The sequence below is a fragment of the Hermetia illucens genome, chromosome 3 (genome assembly GCF_905115235.1).
Source record: "Hermetia illucens chromosome 3, iHerIll2.2.curated.20191125, whole genome shotgun sequence".
NCBI lineage: Eukaryota > Metazoa > Arthropoda > Insecta > Diptera > Stratiomyidae > Hermetia > Hermetia illucens.
The window spans coordinates 62,137,326-62,160,656 of NC_051851.1; the positions used below are offsets into that span (position 1 = coordinate 62,137,326).

Consider the following 23,331-nt stretch of genomic DNA (forward strand, 5'->3'; position numbering starts at 1 on the left):
TCCCAACACATACTGTTTGTATGCGAATTTTGATAAATCGCCTTACGTTCAGCATTATACCTATTTGTGTGTTGCATCAGCGCCATAACGGTGAGACGGTGTAATGTCTCTAACTCCGTGCCGGGATTCATTAAGTGATTTGAAAAAAACTCCCCTATTCCTCGCGTACATCTTATTCTGAACACGTCTGGAATGACTTTCACCATTCCGTATCAACCGACTGCATATGACAGAAAGTTTCTACTTTAGTATGTCCAGAATTTCGACTACGGATATCTCACTGGGGGTGGCATAGTTCCGGTAAACCCTCTGCACTGTGTACTTCACCCGTCTGCTGGCTTTGCCAGTGCTAATTGCAGTCAGCCTAGCAATGTCTTGTCTTAATGAGTGATGCAGACGTTCTAGACGAATTTTCCATGGTGGATATCTTCGGTTACTCAAACCAATAATACGAAAGTGAATTTTTTGACTTACAATCTGATAGCCTCAAGTGCACCACAAGACACAATGTCATGATTGATTTGAGATAGAATTCTCGCAGTTGCTGAATTTGCATAGAGCCTGCTAATATCTGGACCTCTACACCTAAGCAGAGACTTAAGCCGAACGGTAGAGAAGGATGCTTCAGCGAGCACTGAAACGGTTACCCACAGTGCGGCGTGGTGGAGTTGATGCTTCCTCCTGCCTCATTGACTTTTGGTTACCAATTCCCGCCTTCCTTTTCGCCAATATGACCATTAAAACCACCTGACCATATATTCATCGGTATGTATTTTAAAGGGCTTTGTACGTAAGAAAGCATATTTTTCGGCATTAAGTCGAGTTGCTTGTGAAGCGCTTGTGGTGAAATATGAATAGCTGAAATAATAATAATCTTCATAAGCCGGTCATTAAATTATTCCTTCTTTAAAGCACACAAACCCTCCGGAATGGCACCATATTAACCAAATGTGCTACCAAAGTAGAGATGTTTATAGCCATTTTTACCGTGTTCGCGTTCTATGTTTCAGCTTTTGGCGCACTACCATCGAGTTTCTTGCAGAGCGAAGATGTCGATGCGTCTACCACTCAGGGTATCACTTTAAGCATGTAGATACGGATTAGAATGGCTCGGACTATTATGCTTACATTCTGTCTATTTGTCAAGAACCCTTGCTCATTTCTCGACAGGATCGAAGCCCGTCCCCCCGCTCTCGACTGAGGGGCATGCGCTAGTATTTTTCCGAGGAATTGTTAATTGGCATGATTTGCCATGCTAGTGAGGTAATTCTAGAACTTTACTGAGGATAGTTTTAAGTATATTGCCTCCGACTATCTACCTTTGTCGGGGCTTCAAATCAGCATTTTATGTAAATAAATGGCGAAGTTTATCCACTTCCATAATGTTTGTCACAAGACCATACGATTCTGTCATCTTATTAAAGGTGTAATTTATTTCACGTAGAATAGTATACATGCATATTAAAAAAACTAAGGACACAAGGCAGCTCTACTTGATAGAGGCAATCAAAATATTGTTGATGAGGCACAAATATCTTTTTAAAAGCAGGTCATCGTAATATATCATATCGTTTATCATATAATACATATTTTAAACTTTAATTGGTAGCACGAAGCAATGACAAATGAAGACACTGGCAGATTAGATGCATGTTTATATCAGATTAGTATATAGCATTATTTACATAAATCTGACTACGAAAACCATTTTTTTCAAATATCTTTAGAATGCAGAGAATCTGACTAAGTTCATATTTATTTCAGACATCTAATCATATATTCGATTTTGACGCTAACATGGCCGGAACGAGAAGCTTAATCCGAGGTTTTAGTACAATCCCAGGTTCTGCGATGATCCTGGGGGGAGGAAGCAGCAGTAGTATAGCGGCAGCAATGCAAGACGATAGTTCAAATTCATTTTTTGGTGCAAGTGCTACAGATGCAAACGATTCGAGTGTGGTATCTTCAAAAGAACCTGAATTTGATACTTTATACCGGCATTCAGTTACAATGACTGCTGTTTACTGTGTCGCTTATATACTCGTATTTATAGTTGGTCTAATTGGAAATAGTTTTGTAATAGCTGTTGTTTTGCGTGCACCACGAATGCGTACTGTTACTAACTTTTTTATAGCGAACTTGGCCGTTGCGGATATTCTTGTGATAGTGTTCTGCCTACCAGCAACTCTGATGAGCAACATTTTTGTACGTAAGTATCGAACCCATGTTTTATTCTATTATTATAGCTGTATCTTTTGGAGTTGAGAAGCTTTCTGAAAAAGAGAGAAAGTCACTATGCTGCATTATTCAACGGTAAAGATATTCTATTAGTTTTTTGTATCTTTATACTCGCACAATGAAATTGACGTAAATCTCTGGCTGAAGAACAGCAAAAATATATTTCCCTGATGAATCACTACTGCCAGATGGAGTTTACAGTTATGATCTAGAAATTTATTGTACAAGAAAACCGGATGAAATAGTATTATTCTAGATTGAAATCCAAACCATTATCAAATACGTTCGGTGGATACTTTTACATTAAGGAAAAATTTCTGGTTCGAGGGAAACAAAGCAGATAAAAGTTCTACTGATTAAAGATATCATAAAATTGTGTATGCAGAAAACTGTACTCTGAAGGTTGGCACTGAAGTTTACAGGAATTCGAAATTAATATTTATGAGTGAGTACCTATAAAACGTTTGTTTTCGTTGTTCATATGATTGAATTTTAGAAATCCATCGGTTGGTTGGTAACTTCTTGGATTTTAAGTTTATGCGAGTGGGTGAAGTTGTTTTATGTTCAAAACTTGATCGTTCTGATGGGATAAAAAATATTTGTTTAAAAAATTTCTCATTGCCTTCATTTCACTGACAACTCTTGTTTTATATAGGAAACCTTTCCGGTAGTTACATTAATTAGAAAGAATCGGAAAATAGATTAAATGTTGAAAATCGAAAATGCGATACTATATAAAGTTAATGATCATGCTGAAAGTTGTACGAATGCAGCGTGCATACATTATTGGGAATACAGAGTTAACTTTTTGCTTATTTCAGGATTTGTCTTTTATTGCATTTAGAAGATTATCCAAGTGGAGAATCTGCATATTTTGAATGTAAATGATTTCATAATGTCATTATTCTATGAGGTGATGGCTCTGGTTGGATATAGAATATCAAAGATGAGTCAAGGTCACTTTTGGTATGAGAAAAAAACATCACATCATTTTCTTTTGAGATTTTCTGGAGATAGAATCCTATTAACATCAATTTTCTATCTGGCAATCGGTTGGAAATTGTCGATCGTTTTTTTTTGGCAAAATATTTGAGACAAATACGGGGAGCCTCTATAAGTTTTGAATATTATTTTGTGCTAACTTCATTTGTAAGATTGTCAATTACGATAGAATTGCAGTGCAGATAATAAGCCTACATCATCGAGACAGCGTGAAGACGATCACAAGCATCATGACGAAGTGGGATTCATACCGTGATTTGAACTCGGCGATTGAGGGGTTGACACACCATCAGCTTACCCATCGCACCATGAAAATGGGTAGAACAATTATATTTGCAACATAATATAAGTTCAAGTTTTATTAGTTTCCTACTTTTACGGCATTTGTCGAAATTTACAAAGCCGACCGTGCTAAAAATTAAATGATAGATAGACCCGATGAAAACAATATGCATAGACGAAATTTTAAAAATTAACCAAGTCCTGTTAATTCTGGGAATAGAGGGAATATAGTGCAAGGAGCAAAAAATAAATCCAAAAACCGTTGTCTTCCTGCTCAGAGGGAATTAGAAAGGGAAAATTCTATACACTTTTGCCGCTTGTCAATAGTATCGATCAACATCCACTAGGGACATTTGCTTCCAGAGTTTTATAGGAATCCAAAAGACATATGGTTTGTCAACATGGAGTGGAGTGTAAGAAACCCGGTCCCTTTTCTGGCCGCTATCGATACTAAAGACCGGAAAGACATATTCTCTTTTTGCTAATACCTACAAAAGTCAGAAAAATACCAGAAATGTTACATTTCCCTGGCGACTAGCGCGTTAATTAGATCCCGCTTCCGTTTCCGTCTTAGGTATATCGTGAATTCTACAGAATAGGACCTGATCTTTCCTAATTCCTACGTATACTTTCGCATTGAGTCTACCCATCTTTGGGGGATTTGAAGGTAACCTACCTTTCGAGTCTATTTGAACGCTTATTGTTATGTGTCCTTTTTCTGCTAATGTATTTTTTCTATCGTTTATGGACGACTTTTGTTTATTTTATATCATTTTGTCACTTCAACCTCTTTCAATTTTTAGGTCTGTTCAATTTTTTTGCTTATTGCTTGACGTTCCTAGATACCTAGTTTTCATTTCTGGAGTTTCAGTGATTGTAGAAAATTCTCAGAGGACGATCAGACCATAAGTTTTCTAGTGATAAGCTATTCGTCTTCCTGCGTAGGTCAGGTATTAATTGGAATCATTTCTGAATGGCTTATTAGGACCTTATAATTTGAATTAGGGTTACATCTTGTCACCGATATTATTTCTTCTTGTTATCGGTGACGTACTTTATGCTGGCTTGTCCGGAGGATATGGAGGAATTCAGTGGACAGTCGACATCTCGACCACGCTGATGACATCTTTTTGGTTTTCCAGACTGACTGATGATCAGATGCAGTAATGGAAACACCATCGAAAGCGTCGATCAATTTGTACATTTTCAAAAGGTGGTTTCTGCCGACGGGCGCACCGAACTGGATATTGCGCGACGTATTAACAGCGCTAGATCCGCTTTTCTGGGAAATGCAATTATCTCAACACCAAGATCAAGTTGAGATTCTTCTGTGCTATATGGGAGTAGCACATGGAAAGTGAACTCCATTGTTACCCTGAAGCTCCAAGCTTTCGTCAATACTTGTCTGCGTCGGATCATCGAAGTACATAAGCCTGATACTATCTCAAACGAGGAACTTAGTCGGTGAACGGAAGTGGTAGTGGATAGGCCACATATTAAAAAGGGCCGACAATTGCATTCCGGGCTACGCGATGCAGTGGAATCCACTCCCCCAAGATGGTCGACGGGTGGGTCGCCCCAAGGGCACCTGACGCAGAACAGTAGAGAATGAGTGCAAGTGTCTCGGGAAGTAAGCGTGAACGATGGTGCGTAGGTGTGGTTGAGCGCTATACCCACCAAGTGGTGAATGATAGTCATATACATATTATAGTTTGAACCTATTGCTGTATCCTCTAATTTCATAATGTTTCAGTGTAGTATCGAATCACCCACGTTAACGAATCCGAATATCCATTCATATGGTAGGAATTCTTACTAATCCGCAGCCTCTAACAGAAGAATTTTTTTAACTTTTGCATTGTCCACCACTTTTTAAATTTATAAAAATTTTTATGTAAGAGTCGATCTGGGTTCCATTCTCGTTTTTATGGATCGGTGCGTTTAGAAGTATGTACGAATATATCATGTTGTTATAGAATGTTTGATTCATATTCAATATCATCTCTTTCCGCTAGACCTGTTTTTATTCACTACTTTTTCCATTTGTGTTAGGGACATGATATGATATTTTTTTATATTTGCATTGCTGTAGACGAGAAAGCTTCCTTTCTTTATTTCCAAGATTGAAGATGCGATTATCTTCAAAGGGAAAAGTTCTCATTGTCGGCTGAAACAATTTTCTGTGTAGTACCGGTATTTTTTTCTTTTTAAAGTTTAGTGTAGAACAAAATCTGTAGACCTGTAGAACAAAACCTTGTTAAAATCAGTTTACTGTCTGTTTGTCACACTTTCTATTCCAGAAACATTTACTCCTATTGACACGAAATGTCACAGAAAGATGGGACCTGTGAATCCTATTGCATGCAAGGAGTAACATAATTCCACGTTGAGTTTAAGGAGGGTCTCCAGGGGAGTGCACATTTTTTTGTAGTCGTGTGTGGAATTAAACGAAAGGTCTTAGTACTTCCCGAAATCGATATTAGTTTTGACATTGGTTGCAAAGGAGAGGAGTTCGGGGGTCGGAAAAGGGTCAGTTGCTTCAACGACCCGTTCTCGGAAACAATCTGAAAAAATATTGTTGACCATGCACGTGGTATCAAAGTCCCAAAATACTCTCTATACCAATACTGGTTTAAATAAAGTTAATAATAGTAGATTACCATATTTGATAGAACCAAATGGCGAAACTGATCACGACAAGGCGATCCCGCTTGACAACGGGACAAAGACTGCAGAAAAATGAAAAAAAGAAGACTACATTTACTATGATTATATTTTTTAGAAATTGACTGGAACTGATCATTCTTTCGTATTGCCATTCCAAGCATAATCAAGTTCTATGCTAATCTTACCATCCTCTAGTGGACGTCAGGAAAATTCTGTATGACGACAGTTACATCAATTTTGCGACTTTGTGTCGGTTCCTTATAGTAGGCATCAACAGTGCAAAATATTAGCTTCTGCTTCTGCCTTTTGTCCAGGAAGCCCTATTTACAGGACAATTCTGCAAATCTTTTTCGTTTCACAATATCATTATCGAAACTAAACTGATGTTCGTGTATCGAGTTATTCATCGCTAGATATGTTGTAGTTTTGGCAACCACGAATTTTTCAAATACATTCAATAAAGTTGGAAATTGTTGGATCAAGCTTTAGTGTTTCTGACTATTTTGTTTTGAGATTTTTGTGATCATTAAAATCGCCTCTTGCAACACGGTCTACGACTGAATCTGTACAAATAAACGAACAAAGAGAGAGGCGTCTTCGATGCTGTGGATATGTAATTACCGTGTCAATAATGGTTTGAACATTGAAGTCGATGGAAAACGACCAAAAAGCCAATAAAGAATCAAAGTTGAAAGAAAGTGCATAATATCAGTGACATTATGCAACTTTGTCGGACCTCGCTTCCTATTTCAAATTCACCTCGAAGCAGCACTTGATACATCTGATAGCATGGAACGCCATATCTTACGTTAATAGCTAATAATTTCTTCGAAATGTCCTATTTCTAGAATTCCCATGGTACTCCCTCTCCTTTTGTCTTATTAAGGATTACGAGATTATTTGAAATGTTATTTTTGTGAAGTACTCCAGGTCTCACATTCAAAGAACGTGGTCATTTTTCGCGTTTTTAACGGTCATTCTGTGTAAGTGTAAGTAGAAGTAGAAACTGGAAACTGTAGGACCTCAAGGGCAGTATCATAAAAGCGGTTCGCATTGCACTTAGTTGGTTGAAGCACTCCGCTCCGATAATTAGACATGAACGTAACACGCAACGAAAGTAACCACCCAATCATTTTACCCTCAACAGATTCAGTGGTTCTGTGCTCAAACAAGGTGTTTCTAATGATGAGGCAATGAAAGCTTCAGAAACCCACAAATCTGCCATCATTACCGTTACCGTTGCCAAGTTCCTGTTTCCCCATCACATGCCCGAGCAAAGTGTAGTTAGTGTCCCCTTCTTTATTCGAATCACTTTTAGGCCTCTTCCTATCTGTACAGGAAATCCCCGTACCTCGTGGATTCTTCTAACGTTAGTTCGATACCAGTTCATGCTTGCTTTTGGGAGGCTTTTTCGAGTATGATAGCATATTGACGTATGAGGGAGTAAAGTGGTCCCTAAACTCGCACTATTTTGCTTTGCTTAATTTTAGAATGTCTAGAATGCGGACCCGAGCGTAATGGGAAACACGGCTCCACCTGTCAGCACTCCTCAGCATCTTTTCGACAATTTTGTCTGCAGAGAGATCCCCTGTGTTTAAATAAAACTGCTGCTGAATCCCATCCCACCTTTCACAAGAAAAAAGAGTGTAATGGGTGTCGTTCACAACTTCATTACAAAACACACAATCCGGAGATCGCGCCTTTCCAATCTTGTACAGGTAAGACTGAAAACTTCTATGTCCACTTAAAAATTGGGTAGTCAATCTCACCATGCTTCCGCTTCAGCCACGCACCTAAGTTGTCGATGGGCCGCGTAGTCCATCTGCCTCTAGTTTCATTTTGCCAAGAGAGCTGCTCCTCGTCTAGAGTGCGTTGCCGTTTTTCACGAGCAACAACCTCCCTTGGCTCATCTCCCTTGCGCTTGTTATGGCTTGGCGCTCTTTAGCAAGAAGGGCAACGGAGAACACTTCCGCGATTACCATCACGGCCGGTTCAGGGACGGTACGGTACGCAGACGCCACCCGCAAAGCCCCCCGTCTCTGTACTTGCGCGAGACGTTTACGATATACCTCCTTGCCAAGGGCATCCTCCCATACCTCTGTGCTGAAGAGCAGGATAGACTGCGTTGAACTCATCAGGAGACGTCGCCTGCTAGACGTAGGACCCCCAATATTTGCCATTAGCCTACTTCCAGCTGCAGCCTTGTTCGGTGCTGCTTTGATTTGCTGAAAAAAGCTCATCTTTGAGTCAAGAGTCAGCCTGAGGTACTTTACCGCTGGTTTTGACTCGATTATCGACTCATCGAACGATATGGGACGCACGGTCGGAATTCTCTTTTTAGTCAGGATGACTACTTCGATTTTTTCCAGTGCAAGGTTGAAACCATGAGTAGTCATCCATCCGCTTACTCTTCGAATCAGTATGCCGAGTCTGCCGTAGGTGAGAACGCCAGACAGCTTTCAGGGATATCGAATTGGTGGACCTCGGCGCAAAACCTGGATGTCCGGAGTTCCTAGACCGGATACGGTTGTTGCGCCGTTGATGATGATGAAGAAGAGAACGCAGATATTCTTTGATTCCTCAATATCTTTTTCGAGAATCATACGTATATTTTTGCAAGCAATTCGTGCTCCTACACGATTATCAAAGGTCGTAAATAATGAGTCTGCTTCCATGAGGAACGTGCTTAATGAATGTATAAAAAAAAATTAAAATTTCAGTTTGCTAACCCACAGATTTCTACCTCATTTACAACTGGCTAGGAAAATTCTAAATCACACAGGTTTCGCTATCCCAGTGGGGCGTAAGATACATTGAATTAATAGTAGCTTAGCAACATACTAGTCAAAATGCAAACGCAAATGCATTTTTGCGACCTACTCTCTCATACTTCCATATATTTCTTGGTCATTCAGATTATTGTGACTTAAGTCTCTTCCTTTTTCGCATGGACCTACCTGGCTTTGTGTGCGTAATGGTAGGGGTTAATTTATGTTGATCCTGCTTACGCTTTGACCTATCTTCACCTCCGAGCACTGCTACTATTGGATATATGCCTCAACATTGTCGTTTCCTTGCACAGCGGGAAGTTTGTGTCAGTTGCAAATTTACTGTTGAGCCTCTTCAATTGTTTAAATCTGTTAAGGATATTTGCATATAATGGGGCATTGACTCCATTGTTGCTCCGAATCAGCCACCATAAGAAAGTTTTCCTTTCATGAATTCCATTTAATAAATATTTTCCCTTAATGAATTCCATTTAATAAATATTTAATTTTGGAACTTTATAATCGAAACCATTTGTCATCATCAATTCCGATTTTGCTCCAACCTCGGATATAAACATTCAGCATCCTTGCAGCATCTTCACAAAAAGTGAAAAATAATTTCAGGTTCAAAATACGCCAACTACTATACTAGAAAGCACAATGGCCACGCCAAAGTCAATGTCTTTGGCCTTATTCGTCCTACTTTTTCTCTGTAAGTATAAAATCATGCTCGTGAGCAGGATATTTTTGCTTATATGTATGTATAAACAAGCAAACAATCTCGGCCTATTGAAATTAGTATCGTATTTTAATTAATCCAGAAAGTTTTAATAACTCGAAAAGATTCTAGTTTGAATCCTCATAATTTCAAGATGAATAGGAAAGGACTTCCCCTATTCGAAAGCAGCCCAGAAAATAAATCTTAAAACTATCAAGTCGTTCACGATAACAATCAAAAGGTCATTAATTATACGAGTTCAAAGTCACGAAGATATGCCCCTTCTCTGATATTAAGTCATCTGTTTTGTCCAATGTGCACAAGGACGATGCTCTCCTATGTAAGGTTATCACAAGGTTTGCGGAAGCCTGGTGAGGTGTTTGAACTATATAAATGTAAAGATACGAGTATTTTTAGGTAGTAAATGGAAACGAATTCATTGGAAAAGTTTACTAATGATATCCTTGTTTTTGCTTAATAGAATAGGCTTTCATCCCTTTCAGTGACAATGTCTAATTCACTTTAAAATGTTTTTGTTATATTTTGTGATAAATCTAATTGAGATAGCGCCTGAATGAAAGTTTAATTGATAAATGGATGAATAATTGCTTTTGGGAACAACATTGGGACACTTTTTTGGATATTCGCAGGTGAGGATGTTTGAAAACTTTGAAAGGGAACTTGAGACAGGTCGAAAGAAAAAGCACGTGAATTAAGATTTACTAAGAGCTCAACTTTTGATAAGGTAGCGTAAACCAGAAAAAAGTAGCCATTTTATTGTTTATTGCGAAATTTTTACAAGCATAGATTCAATGGGGAGTACATACAAGTGCGTATTCATTGAACCAAACACACTTGTCAAAATTTGGAGATGGAATGAAACTTCTAGTCCATATTCCGTGACAATTAATGGCACAATTCGTTCACACATCAGATCATTGTATCCTCGATAACGCTTTTCTCAACCAAATCTTTTTTTTAGGAAAAGATACAAAATAAGATTTTTGTGTCATATATACAATCCGCATACTTGAGTGTCTACTTCGCATAATTTCCTTCATTTCCTTTCTATTCTTTTTGACGGATAAACCTGAAATCAATAACAATTCTTATGTAAATTTAATTATGCGTGAAATGGATAGGATTTTCTGTCTCGAATAGAAATATGTTTAGGGAATTCTTATGATTTTGGGGGAACGGACAATAAAGACAAGTAACATGTAAATTTATTCTGAGATTTGGGTTTGCAAATTTCGAGTATATAACATAATTCTTGATATTCTCCTCTAATTTTTACTACTTTATCTTTAAGGGCCTCACTCCTAAGCTTCATTAAAGTACGTATGATTTCGTTGGTCGTTGAATACTTTAATTGATAATTACAAAAAAAAATGAATTAATAAATACAAAACTATCCAAAACTTTTTTCTTGTAAACACTTTTCACCCAATTTTCCTTTTCATTTCTTAAATTTTATCTAGTTTTCGAATGTCATCACTGATTTTCAATGCGGTCGCAATGTATGCTACCCAAGGGTATTCGTATATCAGTGATGTTTATTCTCTGCGAATGTGTAGTTTGATTGTTGAAACTTTGTGTTTGTTGGTGCATATTTCGCTTTCAAAGCACCTCAAATAAAGAAGTCTAGCGGATTTATATCCGGAGAGTTGGGCAGACATTATGTACGAGACATAGAATTTCGAACTTTTTTTTAGACGACTTGCGGTTTCGTCCAGGGCACAGGTAACTCATCAGACGCTGCCTCACTTCTACCCTGGGAGCATCGTGACCGAAGTAGTTATCAGGTGTTCTTTGCCCCCTTATACAAAATTCATACAATTCATAAACACAATTATGTTCACGACGAAAAATGTCCAATCAAATCAACGCTAAACCGGTTGAGGCACATTAAAATTTAATTGAGACCTTGAGATATTCCTGAATCCGCCATCCACTTGACTGTATCCATTTTCGATACACACTGGCTTTACAAGACCATGCTAACTTCCCTTGGACTGTCTACTGTCTTTAACTGAAATGTTTACGTGCCTACGATTTCAGTACAGGTTTCACAATTCTTTTCGAAATAGTATGTCACAATTATTTGCACTTTACCTGTTGTTTCGCTTATTTATTTGCCTTATAAGAAAATGCGAACTTGGGTAGCTATATTTAAGTGAAATAATTCTCTTACTCTTTCGAATCAGAATTTTCTTTGATACTTTGTCAAGCCGTAAGCCCTTTGGAACTTAAAAGGCTTTTTTCTGTCCTTGTTTTGCAGTATGTGCTGAAGACTTCCTGTTGATACTTTTCACAGTCATTTCTTATGCAACTTTATCTTGGATTTCGCTCAATTTGAATTTGAAACCTTGGATAAGGTTCCTGTTGGTTTATTATTACCAGCATAATGTTTAGAACGTAATCAATTTCATTGTAATTCATTTTATGATACGGTGCAGAAAAAGTATTTGTTAGGTGCTATTGCGGTTTACCTTTAGTGCATTTGACAATTGCTTGTATCTTCTTACCTCTGGGTACGTCAGAATTTATGATATACATATAAGGGATATAAAAAGTTCCTCTGTAGGGCAATAGTTTGTGCTCTGTTCATTTCATTAGTCTGGTGAAATACGGACTTCGCCGATAGACGGAATGGTGGTACTATCTGCCTGTATACATTGGTGGGGAATCTAGAAGTTTTGACCACACTTGCCAGACTTTTCCTTTTCTGATTCCTGAATTCATGAACTTTTCCGTGTCCGTGATATCAATTAATCTATTTACTTTGCGTTCAAGGTGGTGGGATTATCCTGTGCAAATTTGAGTTTTCTCTCCAAGCTTAGTTAGTTGACAATACCTACTTTTGAATGGGTTTCTTTTATTTCTCTGTCACCTTTTGCTATAAACATTGTATTTCTGGATTATGGATAGCAACTTCTTTGTGTTCGATCGGTTCCAGATATTTCCAAGTAGTTTCTGAGGTTTGCTTCTTAATACTCATCAATTCCAAAATCTACCGAGCACACTTTCCGGTTTCTAAAATCTAATGCAGTCTCGTTCGTCCTGACAGCATCATTGGTTCCGAGTGCTTGTCGACTACCAAGGACAATGAGCACTGCCTCGTGGTAAAAGAGACGCTTGGTGCGCTTGTTACATAATACGTTATGATCATGTTTAAAACGAGAATATCTTGGATCGATATGGCAAAGTTTCCGCATTAACTACTTGAGTAGGAGGGAGCTAGAAATAGACGTTAGTCATGCATTTCATAAGATGCAGCTGGATTAAATCTATGCGCAAACACCAACAAAAAAGGTTGATGGTCGTTTTCGAAATAAGAGAAAATTTTAGGGAGGCGGAGCAGTTAAGAGGTAAGAGGATTTTGTAAATAAAATTGGAAATAAAAGTTCTTATTTTAAAACTAATATTATAAAGTAAGTGGATGGGGATGAGGAATAGGATATGCTAAGGGGGTTAAACGTGAAAAAGAAATGAATTTCCTCATCCGCGTGTCACCACACAAAACAAACAAAATAGTGCGGATACTGCGAAGCTGCGGCCAATACAGATTTTCACTGATAAGCTCGGTACAGTCATGTCGGAAAGAGCCGGATAATCCCCACAATAAAAGGACTAATGACCATTTAGTTTGGTAGCGTCTCGTTTGAAGTGTCTTTTTAAGGCTTTGTGTAAAACAAAACTTTATTACTTTCAGTTCAATGTTTTGCTGTCCGTTCTTCTGTCTATTACACCCAATTTACTCTGAAACGTCTGAATTCATTGTCACCAAATATGGTGAGAATGCGCGGTCTCTGCATCCTTAATATGCAGTTTAAGAGTGTAAAAGTATGTGAAAAGAGGGTGCATTTTTTGTCAGCATATGGCGATGTTGAGCCGTACTTTCCAGAACTAGCTTAATCTTCCATATGAGCTACTAGACAAGGGAACTTGGCCCCAAAATGTAGAAACCATAAAGTGTAACAGGTCTCATTCTCAGTGCTCCGAAAAATCTGAAAATATTCACAAAGACACACCTATATAAAATCCGGATCTTAAAATACACCCCATTCCATTATGCACTCAAATAAAGTTAATATTAGTATTTTATTATATTTTAGTAATTTATCAAAAACGCCCTTGAATTTATTCTATAAATATGAAATTTGGCATAAGCATATAAGATATACAGGGTAATACAGGTCATAATAATGGAAAATTTGTTGGACACTCTACAATCACTAACAAAGTTATAATAGTTCAAAGCTTCCAAAATAGGTGCATCAATGCCACAACAAAGCCTTTTATTTGGACTTATGCAAAATACGAGATAAAAAAAATGCTCTGGAAAAGGGATATTGGCTGCGAAAATCGTTACATTTAATGATCTCGCAAGGTTTCCACGAATTTTGCACAAAATTTTTGCAAAATAGCCTAAATTTAATTCGTGCGAAAACAGGCTCCGCGTAATATTATATTATATATATATTGCATTAATTCTGAAATGATGCTCTACAGTGAATAGTAATAGGGTCAAAAAGAAAATAGATGGAAATCTGACAAATAGCTAGAGATAATTTAGGGGTTTGCCTTTGTGACGCTCGATATTTCAACGTTTTTTAAGGTTTTGTGTAAAACAAAACCTTATTAAAATCGATTCACTGTCTGCCTGTCTGCTTGTCACACGAACTTTTCTCCAAAACGACGAAACCGATCTCAACGAAATTTGGTGGACAGATGGGAACTATGAAATCCCATGCATACAGTGACATAAATTTAGTTGGAATATTTTTTCACCGGATATAGCCGTGTGGGGTATCAAATGAAAGGTCTCAGTTAGTACTTTTCGAAACTGATATTCAAAGTGGTGCGCTTAGATGAAATCTAGGCCTCAAAATATGTGTCATTTCGATATCTGCTCAAATAAACTAGTATATTACCACCTTTTAGAAATTGACAGAAAACCCCTCTTAAGTACATCCTAGGTGTATTTTGCACCGGCATCGAGGACAGTATCGTGCATACGCATGCCAAGTTTCATGAAAACATGACTATTAGTGTTAAAGGTCTAGCAGTTCAGACTTATCAATTTCGTGCGAATTTACGGCATCCTAAGCCATACAAATAAGATGCTGTGGTCATAATTAAGGAGAATTATTGACATTCGAGTGAAATATTAAAATTCGATTCATGAAGAATCTACTTCTCCCTAGCCCTTTTTAAGGTTTTGTGTAACCACAAATTACACAAATTATTAAAATCGGTTACCGTCCGTCTGTCTATCTGTTTGCCACACCCGATTTATTCAGAAACCTGCTGAACCGATTGTTACGATTGTTATGTGGTCTATGTGCTCCTTTACATGCAGCGAGTGGCGCTGTTTAATTTTAAGGGGGGCTTTCCATACATGCGAAAGGAGGGTGTACCTTTTTTCACAGAACATAATCATGTGGGGTATAGAATAAAAGGGCTCAATTAGTACTTTTTGAAGCTGATTTTCTTCTGATATTGAGAGAAACCTAGGCGAGGCAGGGCACAAAATGTGTGCCCCAAGTGAAACAGGTCTCGCTCTCAGGACCTAGCCGAAAAATCTGAAAAAAACACAGTGTTGGAACTATATTGAATCTAGGCCTCAAAATACTTCCAGTTCCGATATCTGCACAAATAAAGTTAATAAGAGTATATTATCATGTTTTGGAAATTTACCGGAAAGTCCCCTTTATGTTCATAGACGATAATATAGGACATAATCCTGAACAATTTGAAAATAATCCGACTATTATTAATAAAGTTATAGAAGGTTAAAGTTTGACATTTCAGGTAAATTTATGGCACTCAAGACGTGTATGACGTCATTATCGTATAAAATGAAAGGTTTGTGAATCTTGGGGTTTGGCAAAATATGACGGAAGAATATTTTGTATTCTTAGGTGTGCACGAATTGAAAATCGTACATAGCGAGTTTCTCGCATAAGATGAACACAAAACCTTTATACCCGATGCGCTCGGCTTCCGGTATCCCGACTTGTTTTTTTTTTTTTTGAGGCAATAAACAAATTTAATTTTTTGAATCTATTATGTGGGATTATTGGAGTCTTGGATTAACACAAAATTTTTAATTAACTGATTTCATAATCGTTTGTATTTGTCTTTTTGCGGTCAAAGTGGGCTCCTCTAAAGGAAGGTGTGAAGTGCATCGCCAGTTTTGGAAATTAGGAACCAAAAATTCAAACGTTTTCTCAATCTGTGTAGTACCGTACTAAACATGAAAATAACGGAGTTGTAAAAAAAAACCTCCAAGAATTGCGTCTATTTTTTTTTGAAAATCCAGGATAGAAGTAAGAAATAATTAAAAAAAACATAATCGTGGTTCAGACCAGAACTACTGATGTGTAGAATGTGTGGTTTCCAGAAATACGCGTTTATATTTTTCCTTCTGCCAACATGTGCACTCTCTTTAAATTGCTTTAACTTTGTAAATATGTATTTTTAATTTCCGTCTAAAATTTATGAAGTATACTCTCAATATATTCTGCTTTCAAAATGTGTATAGAAGAAAAAATCAATTTCTGGAAACCGTCAAATAGGAAAACACCCTTAAAATTTAGAAGCAATAAATAAGCATCGTTAGAAAAAGCTCCTTTTCTTTGATTGCTTTTTGACGTAATCCACTGAGTTTCCTCCGCAATGCTTAACAAACATTTGTACATATATGAGTATATAAATATTCCGCCATACCAGAGTATGTTTCAATATATGCATTATACGATGCTTAAACGTAGTGCGTTTAGTATTCAAAGTTGAGAATAATAATGAGAAAACTCCAGAAAATTTTTTCCGATTTAATTATGTGAAAATATGAAGAAAAATTCTTCGGAAACATATGAATAATGAGAAATAGCGTTGAACTAGGTTTGAAAATGAAACTCGGTCTTAGTGTGTAAATACGCTGTGAAAAATTAAAATCCTTTATTGCTCATACGGGTATACGAGTGATCCCTGTTCCGGTGGAGGCTCCATAAACTGTGGTTCTATATATGACACTACATAAGTGTAGACGCAATTTTTTAATGATAAACTTCAACTGCTTCAGATTAGAATTTGGAAAATTGTTAACGCTGGATATCGTCAAAGTTAGTGGTACATATGTATATATGTATATATGTACCTATTATCACCATTAACCAGACTAAGTGCAGTTGCTGCCATTTATTCCGGTTGTTCTGTAAAAAAAACGAATCACTTCACAAAATAATAGAAAATTGAATTTTATGGGCTTCAAGTACGAAGAAATTTATTTGTGTTTTGGAAAAAACAGCTTCAAGCTCTCACCCATGATGGACAGATCCATTTAATCATAAACATAACCCTTATCTATCATATATGGACAGGGAATAGACTCATAACCTCTCCTGTTTTCAGAAATTCAGAGGTATTTGAGTAGCCTCTCATTCAAGTTGCAGTTACAAGTAAAAAAAACCTTCAGCAATAGATTTTTTGACGACTTTGTAATGACTTAGGGAGTTGACGACGGACTAACGACTAACCTGAGTGGCCAGAGTAGACCAAGAAGGGCAAGCTATTCCAGGGACCTTAAAAATTTGGAAAAAATGACCCTGAAGGTGCACCGTAGAATTTCGTCCTTGCCTGCTTGCTTGCCTCTTCGGTAGCTAGGTTCGGAAATGCGGGGAGCTCAAGGCTAAAGGTGGAAATCAAAACCGAAAAAACTATTAGCTCGACTTCACGCGGAGAGCAAATGGACTGAATCGATGCTTCTCCTCCAGATATCCATGAGATGGGCATTTGAGGCTTCCATTCTGTTTTCGCATCCTCAGGTCATAGAATTGCGGTTTAGAGAGGAGGAGAGAGAGAAGAAGTTCTCAAATTCATTCGCATGTTGCAATAAAAGTCTGGAACCCAGATGCTGGAAGCTGCCCTTATGAAAGATTTTGTGTATTTCTTATATACATTAGAAAAGTAGTAATTAAAAACTTTGATCTAATATATTTGGTGAAAAAAATGTAGACCCCCTTCCGCATATATGGAGACATCTTCTCCAGCTTAATGTAGAACGATGTTACTCACTAAACGCATGGGGTTCGCAGTTCCCACCTACCTACCAAACTTCATGTCATTAGCAGTAATCGTTTCCGAGAAAAGAGCAAGTGAAAACAGACAGACAGACGGGCGGATAAACAGACGATTTTAATAAGGTTTTGTTTTGCACATTGCATATTTGTAATTTTGTAAATAGAATTGAAGCTGAAAATTTAAAGTTAATATTTTAAAATAAGTGGATATTGAGTTGTCAAATAGGAAAGGAGGGTAATGGAGGTGTTGAAGGAAGCTAAGTATGGGAAAAGTAAATATGGTGCATACCAGAAAATGAATCTTTAAACCGCTCGCCACTGGACCAGGAGAACGAACTTATGTGAATGTGAAGAAGCCACGTACATTATAGGTTGTCAGTATGTTGCTTTTCGAGGGGACTAGAAAGAATTCCTAGTGTTCTTATGTATTGCATGTACAACACTGGAAAGGTCAGTGCAGGTTTTTCAGAGTTCTTCTTAAGATTCGGACGGGAACAAAAGAACTTCTGCTAAACGTCCCTAGTTTGTGTTTAATGGTGGCCACGTGAGAGAACGTCGAGAGAAGGTAAAGAAAGGGGATTCCCCCGACCAGCAATTTCAACAAGGTTTTGAGAATAGAAGTTTTATTAAAATTGGGTTGATTTTCGAGTTTGTGGTGATGATGGAGGCAACATTATGTACTAAAGAACCTTGTTGGTATGAACTACTTGTTGTTTTGATTCATCGAATCTGACATTCAATTCGTTCAAGGGATGTCTTCCCTTGTGTCTAGAAGGCCACAATGCATGTCATCTTGAGCCAGTTTGAAAGTTACACTAACACCTTACAACTCGTAAGCTACTACGCAGGCACTGGTGCTTTCTTTTAGTACTAGGTCGAAAAATCATGCTAGTATAAAACTTTGAAAACTTTGATGTAGGCGATTTTATCGAAACTTTTTTAATACGGATTATCTAGATGTTTACAGGTATAAAGCGCCCTTCTCTGACGGAGTTAAAGAACTTAAATGATTCTAGAATGAGTTTGTACATTTTGTCACCTCAGAGACGAAATAAGTATTTGGGCTGAAACTTCGCGGATAATTCGGGTCTTCGAAGAAAACTCCGATCCCTCTCCCTTGTCAGGCTTGGGTATCTTCCATTTTGATTACTGAATTTAAGATTTGCTTTTTTTATTTCTATCTGTAGTTCTTTTAAGTTCGATTACATCGAGACCAACTTTCATTGGATTTGGTAAGCGATTGATTTACTTATTTAAGATCGCATTTGTTAGCGGGAGGAGAAAGTGAAATTGTGAATAATTGTGAATTTGCTAAAACATGTTGTTAATAAATCGCAATCGTAATTAGATTAATTAATAATCAGAACGAAAATAACGTCATAAATTATTATCCCCTTGAATATAAAGATGTTGATGGCCGAATTGATTCAGAGATACCCCCCTTTCTATTCATTTTATTTCGCCTTTAGCAACTTTGGAGTACCTTTAAATTTGTTTATGTGCCCTGTACAACTTTCCATTGTCATTACTAAGTCAATCTTGCCATGTAGAAGAAGAGGGCGTTTAATCGAGGCGGATTTGAGGAGAATGTTGGAGCTGCCTTGAGGCTGACTCCGCCTGCTAGAGCTTGATCTAAGCACCATCAACAAGGGTAAACTCGTAAAGATTCTACCTGCCTGAGGACTGACACCTCCTTCTCGAACTTTAGCAATCTTCTACTATTTTACAAGAGCTTCATGTGCAGATTCATAGACAAATGATGCCACTATGTTCACAATCTTGTACTTTTGGGAACCCAAGTTCATCGCAGCTGACGCCGCCTTGCCTAGTGAGTGAGTGGGAACTCTAGCAGTTTCCACCTTATAATACAACTTTCGTCTCTTGTAAGAGTATGCCTATATGGATTTTGTCAAGGCGCACTAATACCGTGATCTTCTTTTTTGAGCGAAGTGCGGTTGGCTGGAGCTAGTTTTGGGACGTCTATTAAATATACCATAGATTCTTTAGACCGGATCTGAAGTTTGACCTAACCCCTAAGATGAACATGAGGTTTCCCAAGGCTACCGTCGGGACTTTTGAAAGAATGCATCGACAGCAAAGGTAGGCAAAGCCGAGGCTTTCTGCAAGTTATCCGGTTTAGTTCGGGATAACTTTCCTCGAAATTTTTGTTGAACATGTAATTACAATATGTGGAATGATAACATTAAAGAGTAGGGGTTTGTAGTTTTTTCTTGTTATATTATAACATACAAATTAAACGACGAGGCAGTTTATACAATATATTATAATGTGGCTATTCTCCAGGAAACCGGTCCCTGTTCAATTATCTCTTCCAGCGCTGTTACACCAACCTTACATTGGAACACAGCTAACTTTTGAGCATCGTTCAATCTGTACGGGGAGCGCACGTTCCATGAGAAAATGTGCAAATCGTTATTCCGTAGTCGTTGCCGTGTTCGCTGCTTTAAAGTCCATCCTCTGCGAAACTCCTTCTGTAGCTTCGTATCATCGCTTTTCCGTATAGGGTTGTCAGCCCTACCCAACCCGCAATCTGAGGGACCAGTTGGTATAATTTGTCCCGTTTTTAGATGCGGGAAACTTGCCTTCACCTTCTCCGTTTGCAATTTTTCATTAAGAAAGAACTCCCAGCGATCATCACATGGAGGTGGAGATAGGGTTTGGTAGTAGGGCTGTTGGTGTTGGTTGAGTAGGCATTTTCAGGGTTTTACGCTTCATCATGGGTACAATCCACGTTTCGCCTTGAGACCTATACTACCTTTTGACTGCGGGGATTTCGTCCACATTAACTGCCCTGAAAAGGATGGCCATCATATGAAGGATCACTAAGGTCGTACTCTACGAATAATGTCAGTTCCGTAAGTTTACTACTAGAATAGAATCCTATCAAACAAAATGACCCTACTGCAAACCACAACAGCATAGATTTGCTCGCTTGGATGTTAGGCACAGCCAATCCCAATAGTGATGCAGACTTTATGTAGGGCTTTAGGAGTTACCTAGCAATTCATGGGGCCCCCTATTTATCCCCTCATAGAAGGGTTGCGGCCTTACACTGGAAAAAAGTTTACACAGTTGAATCCGAAGGTTACCAAATAGGGATTTCGTAGTGAATTTATGAGCCAATTTTTTTATTTACGAATCTTAGTGAAAATGCTCCTTGGAAAAGGGTTTCCCAATATTTTCCCCTGTGTTGTTTGTTCAAAAGCCGTAAATTCACAGGAGCTCTAGTTTGACGAGAATTCGAATTAAAAACTGCGCTGTCATTCAGGATATATACAAGATAAAGAGGAATGCCAGAGTCACACTAATGCTGCATAGTCCACTTGAATGCCGAGATTAAACTGCGAAAATGGGATGTGTATAAAAAATACAGAAAAAATGTATACTACATATAATCGGCTTCCTGCCTGCTAAATAACTGCTTCCGTGGAGTTTCAGTTGCTATACTCATATATCTAATAATAGTATGCATCAATCTTTGCATCAAATGACTGACCGGATCTATCGACTATGAAAAACTATCGATATACGGCTGACCTAGATTTCCGTTTTCTACGGTTGTAGAACTCCGAGACGAGACCGAGTGACCGAGCCACCGACCATTATCCATCTGTATACATATATTATGGCACTAATCTAAGTTCCGTCCGTTTTTCACCCCATTTCCACCTGACGATGGGGGTTAGTGTGGAAAAATGAATCTACTATGCCACGTTCAACATTCTGCAATGCACGCAGATTTTCTCGACCTACTCTCCCTACATTCACCTTTCCTTATTCACTAAATCTAAACATTGTACGGGGACATAGCTAACCTTAGAGATACACCTGAGTTTTTCCAGGTATATATGTTGCTACTTCTTAAGAGCTTTTATATGTTTCCTGGCTTGACTTAGTCCCCGTGTAGATTTGTCCAGGTCACGTTTGCCTGATAATAGTTCAGATTTTCGAGGGGCTTGGAAGTTTGTTTAGTCAGTTGACTGTATAGAGTTGCATCAGTTCCCCCTGTCGAAGTTGAAAACATATGTATTGTGTGTTTTCCTTAGATGTTGTTGTTCAAGCTATCAGCTGTAAGACGAAGTCCTTGCGACTATAGCGAGGTTAGGGATATTCTGTGGGAGTTGCGTGGGTTCCGTGTAGATGGGCTGGAACGCCGAAGTGATAGGACAAAGGGAAGCATATTTGGGTATGGAATTAACTAGTGGTTATTGCTGTAGAGAACTTAATAACCACTTGAGAGGGATATTTATAATAAGTAACTGGAATATCTGCACGTAAATACGTTATACATTTTAATTTGTGTTCTTAAGATTGTTCGTGGCATACATACAAACATTCGAGCATATGCCGCTATAGGAGTTTTGTATGGAAATTAGCAAATGGAAACAAACATTTGGGGTACATTAGTTATGACAATTTCTTGCTTCTTGGCCTTCATTGGAATGATTTGAAAATTCTGAAAGTTTCAAACTTTATTTCCTGTTTTGAAATGAAACCCATGAAAATGTAAATTAAGGTAATTGTGAAACTAGTTCAAATCTTCTCAGAGGTGGATAGATTAATTACATTTTAAAATTTTTATTTCGAGTGACTTGCATAATTTCATTTTAGGTTGTGAAGGGTTTATATCGCGTCCCTAGGGGTATATTGCTCAGTTTTTCAGTGTCAACCACAAAACTGCCAGACGAATAAAATTTCGAAGATGGCTAGAAATTATGGATGTCGTTGAAATCGGCTAGTCATTTTCTTTAAGTGGTCCCATTTCTAGTTTCAAGGTTGGCTAAACAATAAATTTTCACATTTTTCCGCTTCACTGTTCTAGCTCTACACCATTATCTTGGTGGTCTATATCGCAAATATTCGCTTTAGTCATGGCATTTCCAATTCATAAATCTAATCAAAAGCTTCTTGTTATGGGGTTGCATACTACAAATACTGCGTATTCCCGTATTATCACAAATCATCATGCGTAACCGTGATTGAGGGGATATTTTTGTAGGAAGGAAATGTAGTAGAATTGATGTAATGTTTGTGTAATGTTATTAGCTTGTTTCTGTCTTTGCACTATTTCTCGATAAAGTGATATGATTAGAATTTTCCAGTCGAAGTTGTCAGCTATTGGGAAAGGACGGAAAGGGTTAACTAGGTTTTTATTATGAAGAAATTGACAAAAGAATTGAAAAAAACTTGACATCAAACAATTTGTTTTCAGTTATTGTTGTCTTTCGAAAATCTATGATTTGGAGAAACCTAAGATTTCAACGAATGGGTTAGAACTATGAAAAGGTTTAATCCTTTTACAATGTATTACATTCCCGATGCATTTTTTAGAGTCGCTTCTATACTTAATATCATATACGTATGAGCAAAATCGGTTCAAAGAGAGAGGATTTCCGAATCAAAACTGTGACTTTGCAGAAAAGTTAATTTTTTTTATTGCATTTTTTTAAGAATAACTATCTGAGAATACATCCTTCAAATTTCAAATCCGAATAAAGTTGACTGAGATATGGTGGTTGAAAGAGAAAAATCCCCACCGAAAACGACC

General features: G+C 37.7%; 1 protein-coding gene across 1 annotated transcript in view; it reads left to right on the forward strand.

The window, feature by feature from the left end:
* The window catches only part of LOC119652500 (neuropeptide SIFamide receptor-like), a 308,594-nt gene that overhangs the window by 29,635 nt on the left and 255,628 nt on the right, over window positions 1–23,331 (forward strand). Inside the window, exon 2 of the mRNA XM_038056687.1 lies at window positions 1,765–2,209. Within this exon, the coding sequence (XP_037912615.1) occupies window positions 1,765–2,209 (445 nt within the window). The remainder of the gene's footprint in view (window positions 1–1,764; window positions 2,210–23,331) is intronic.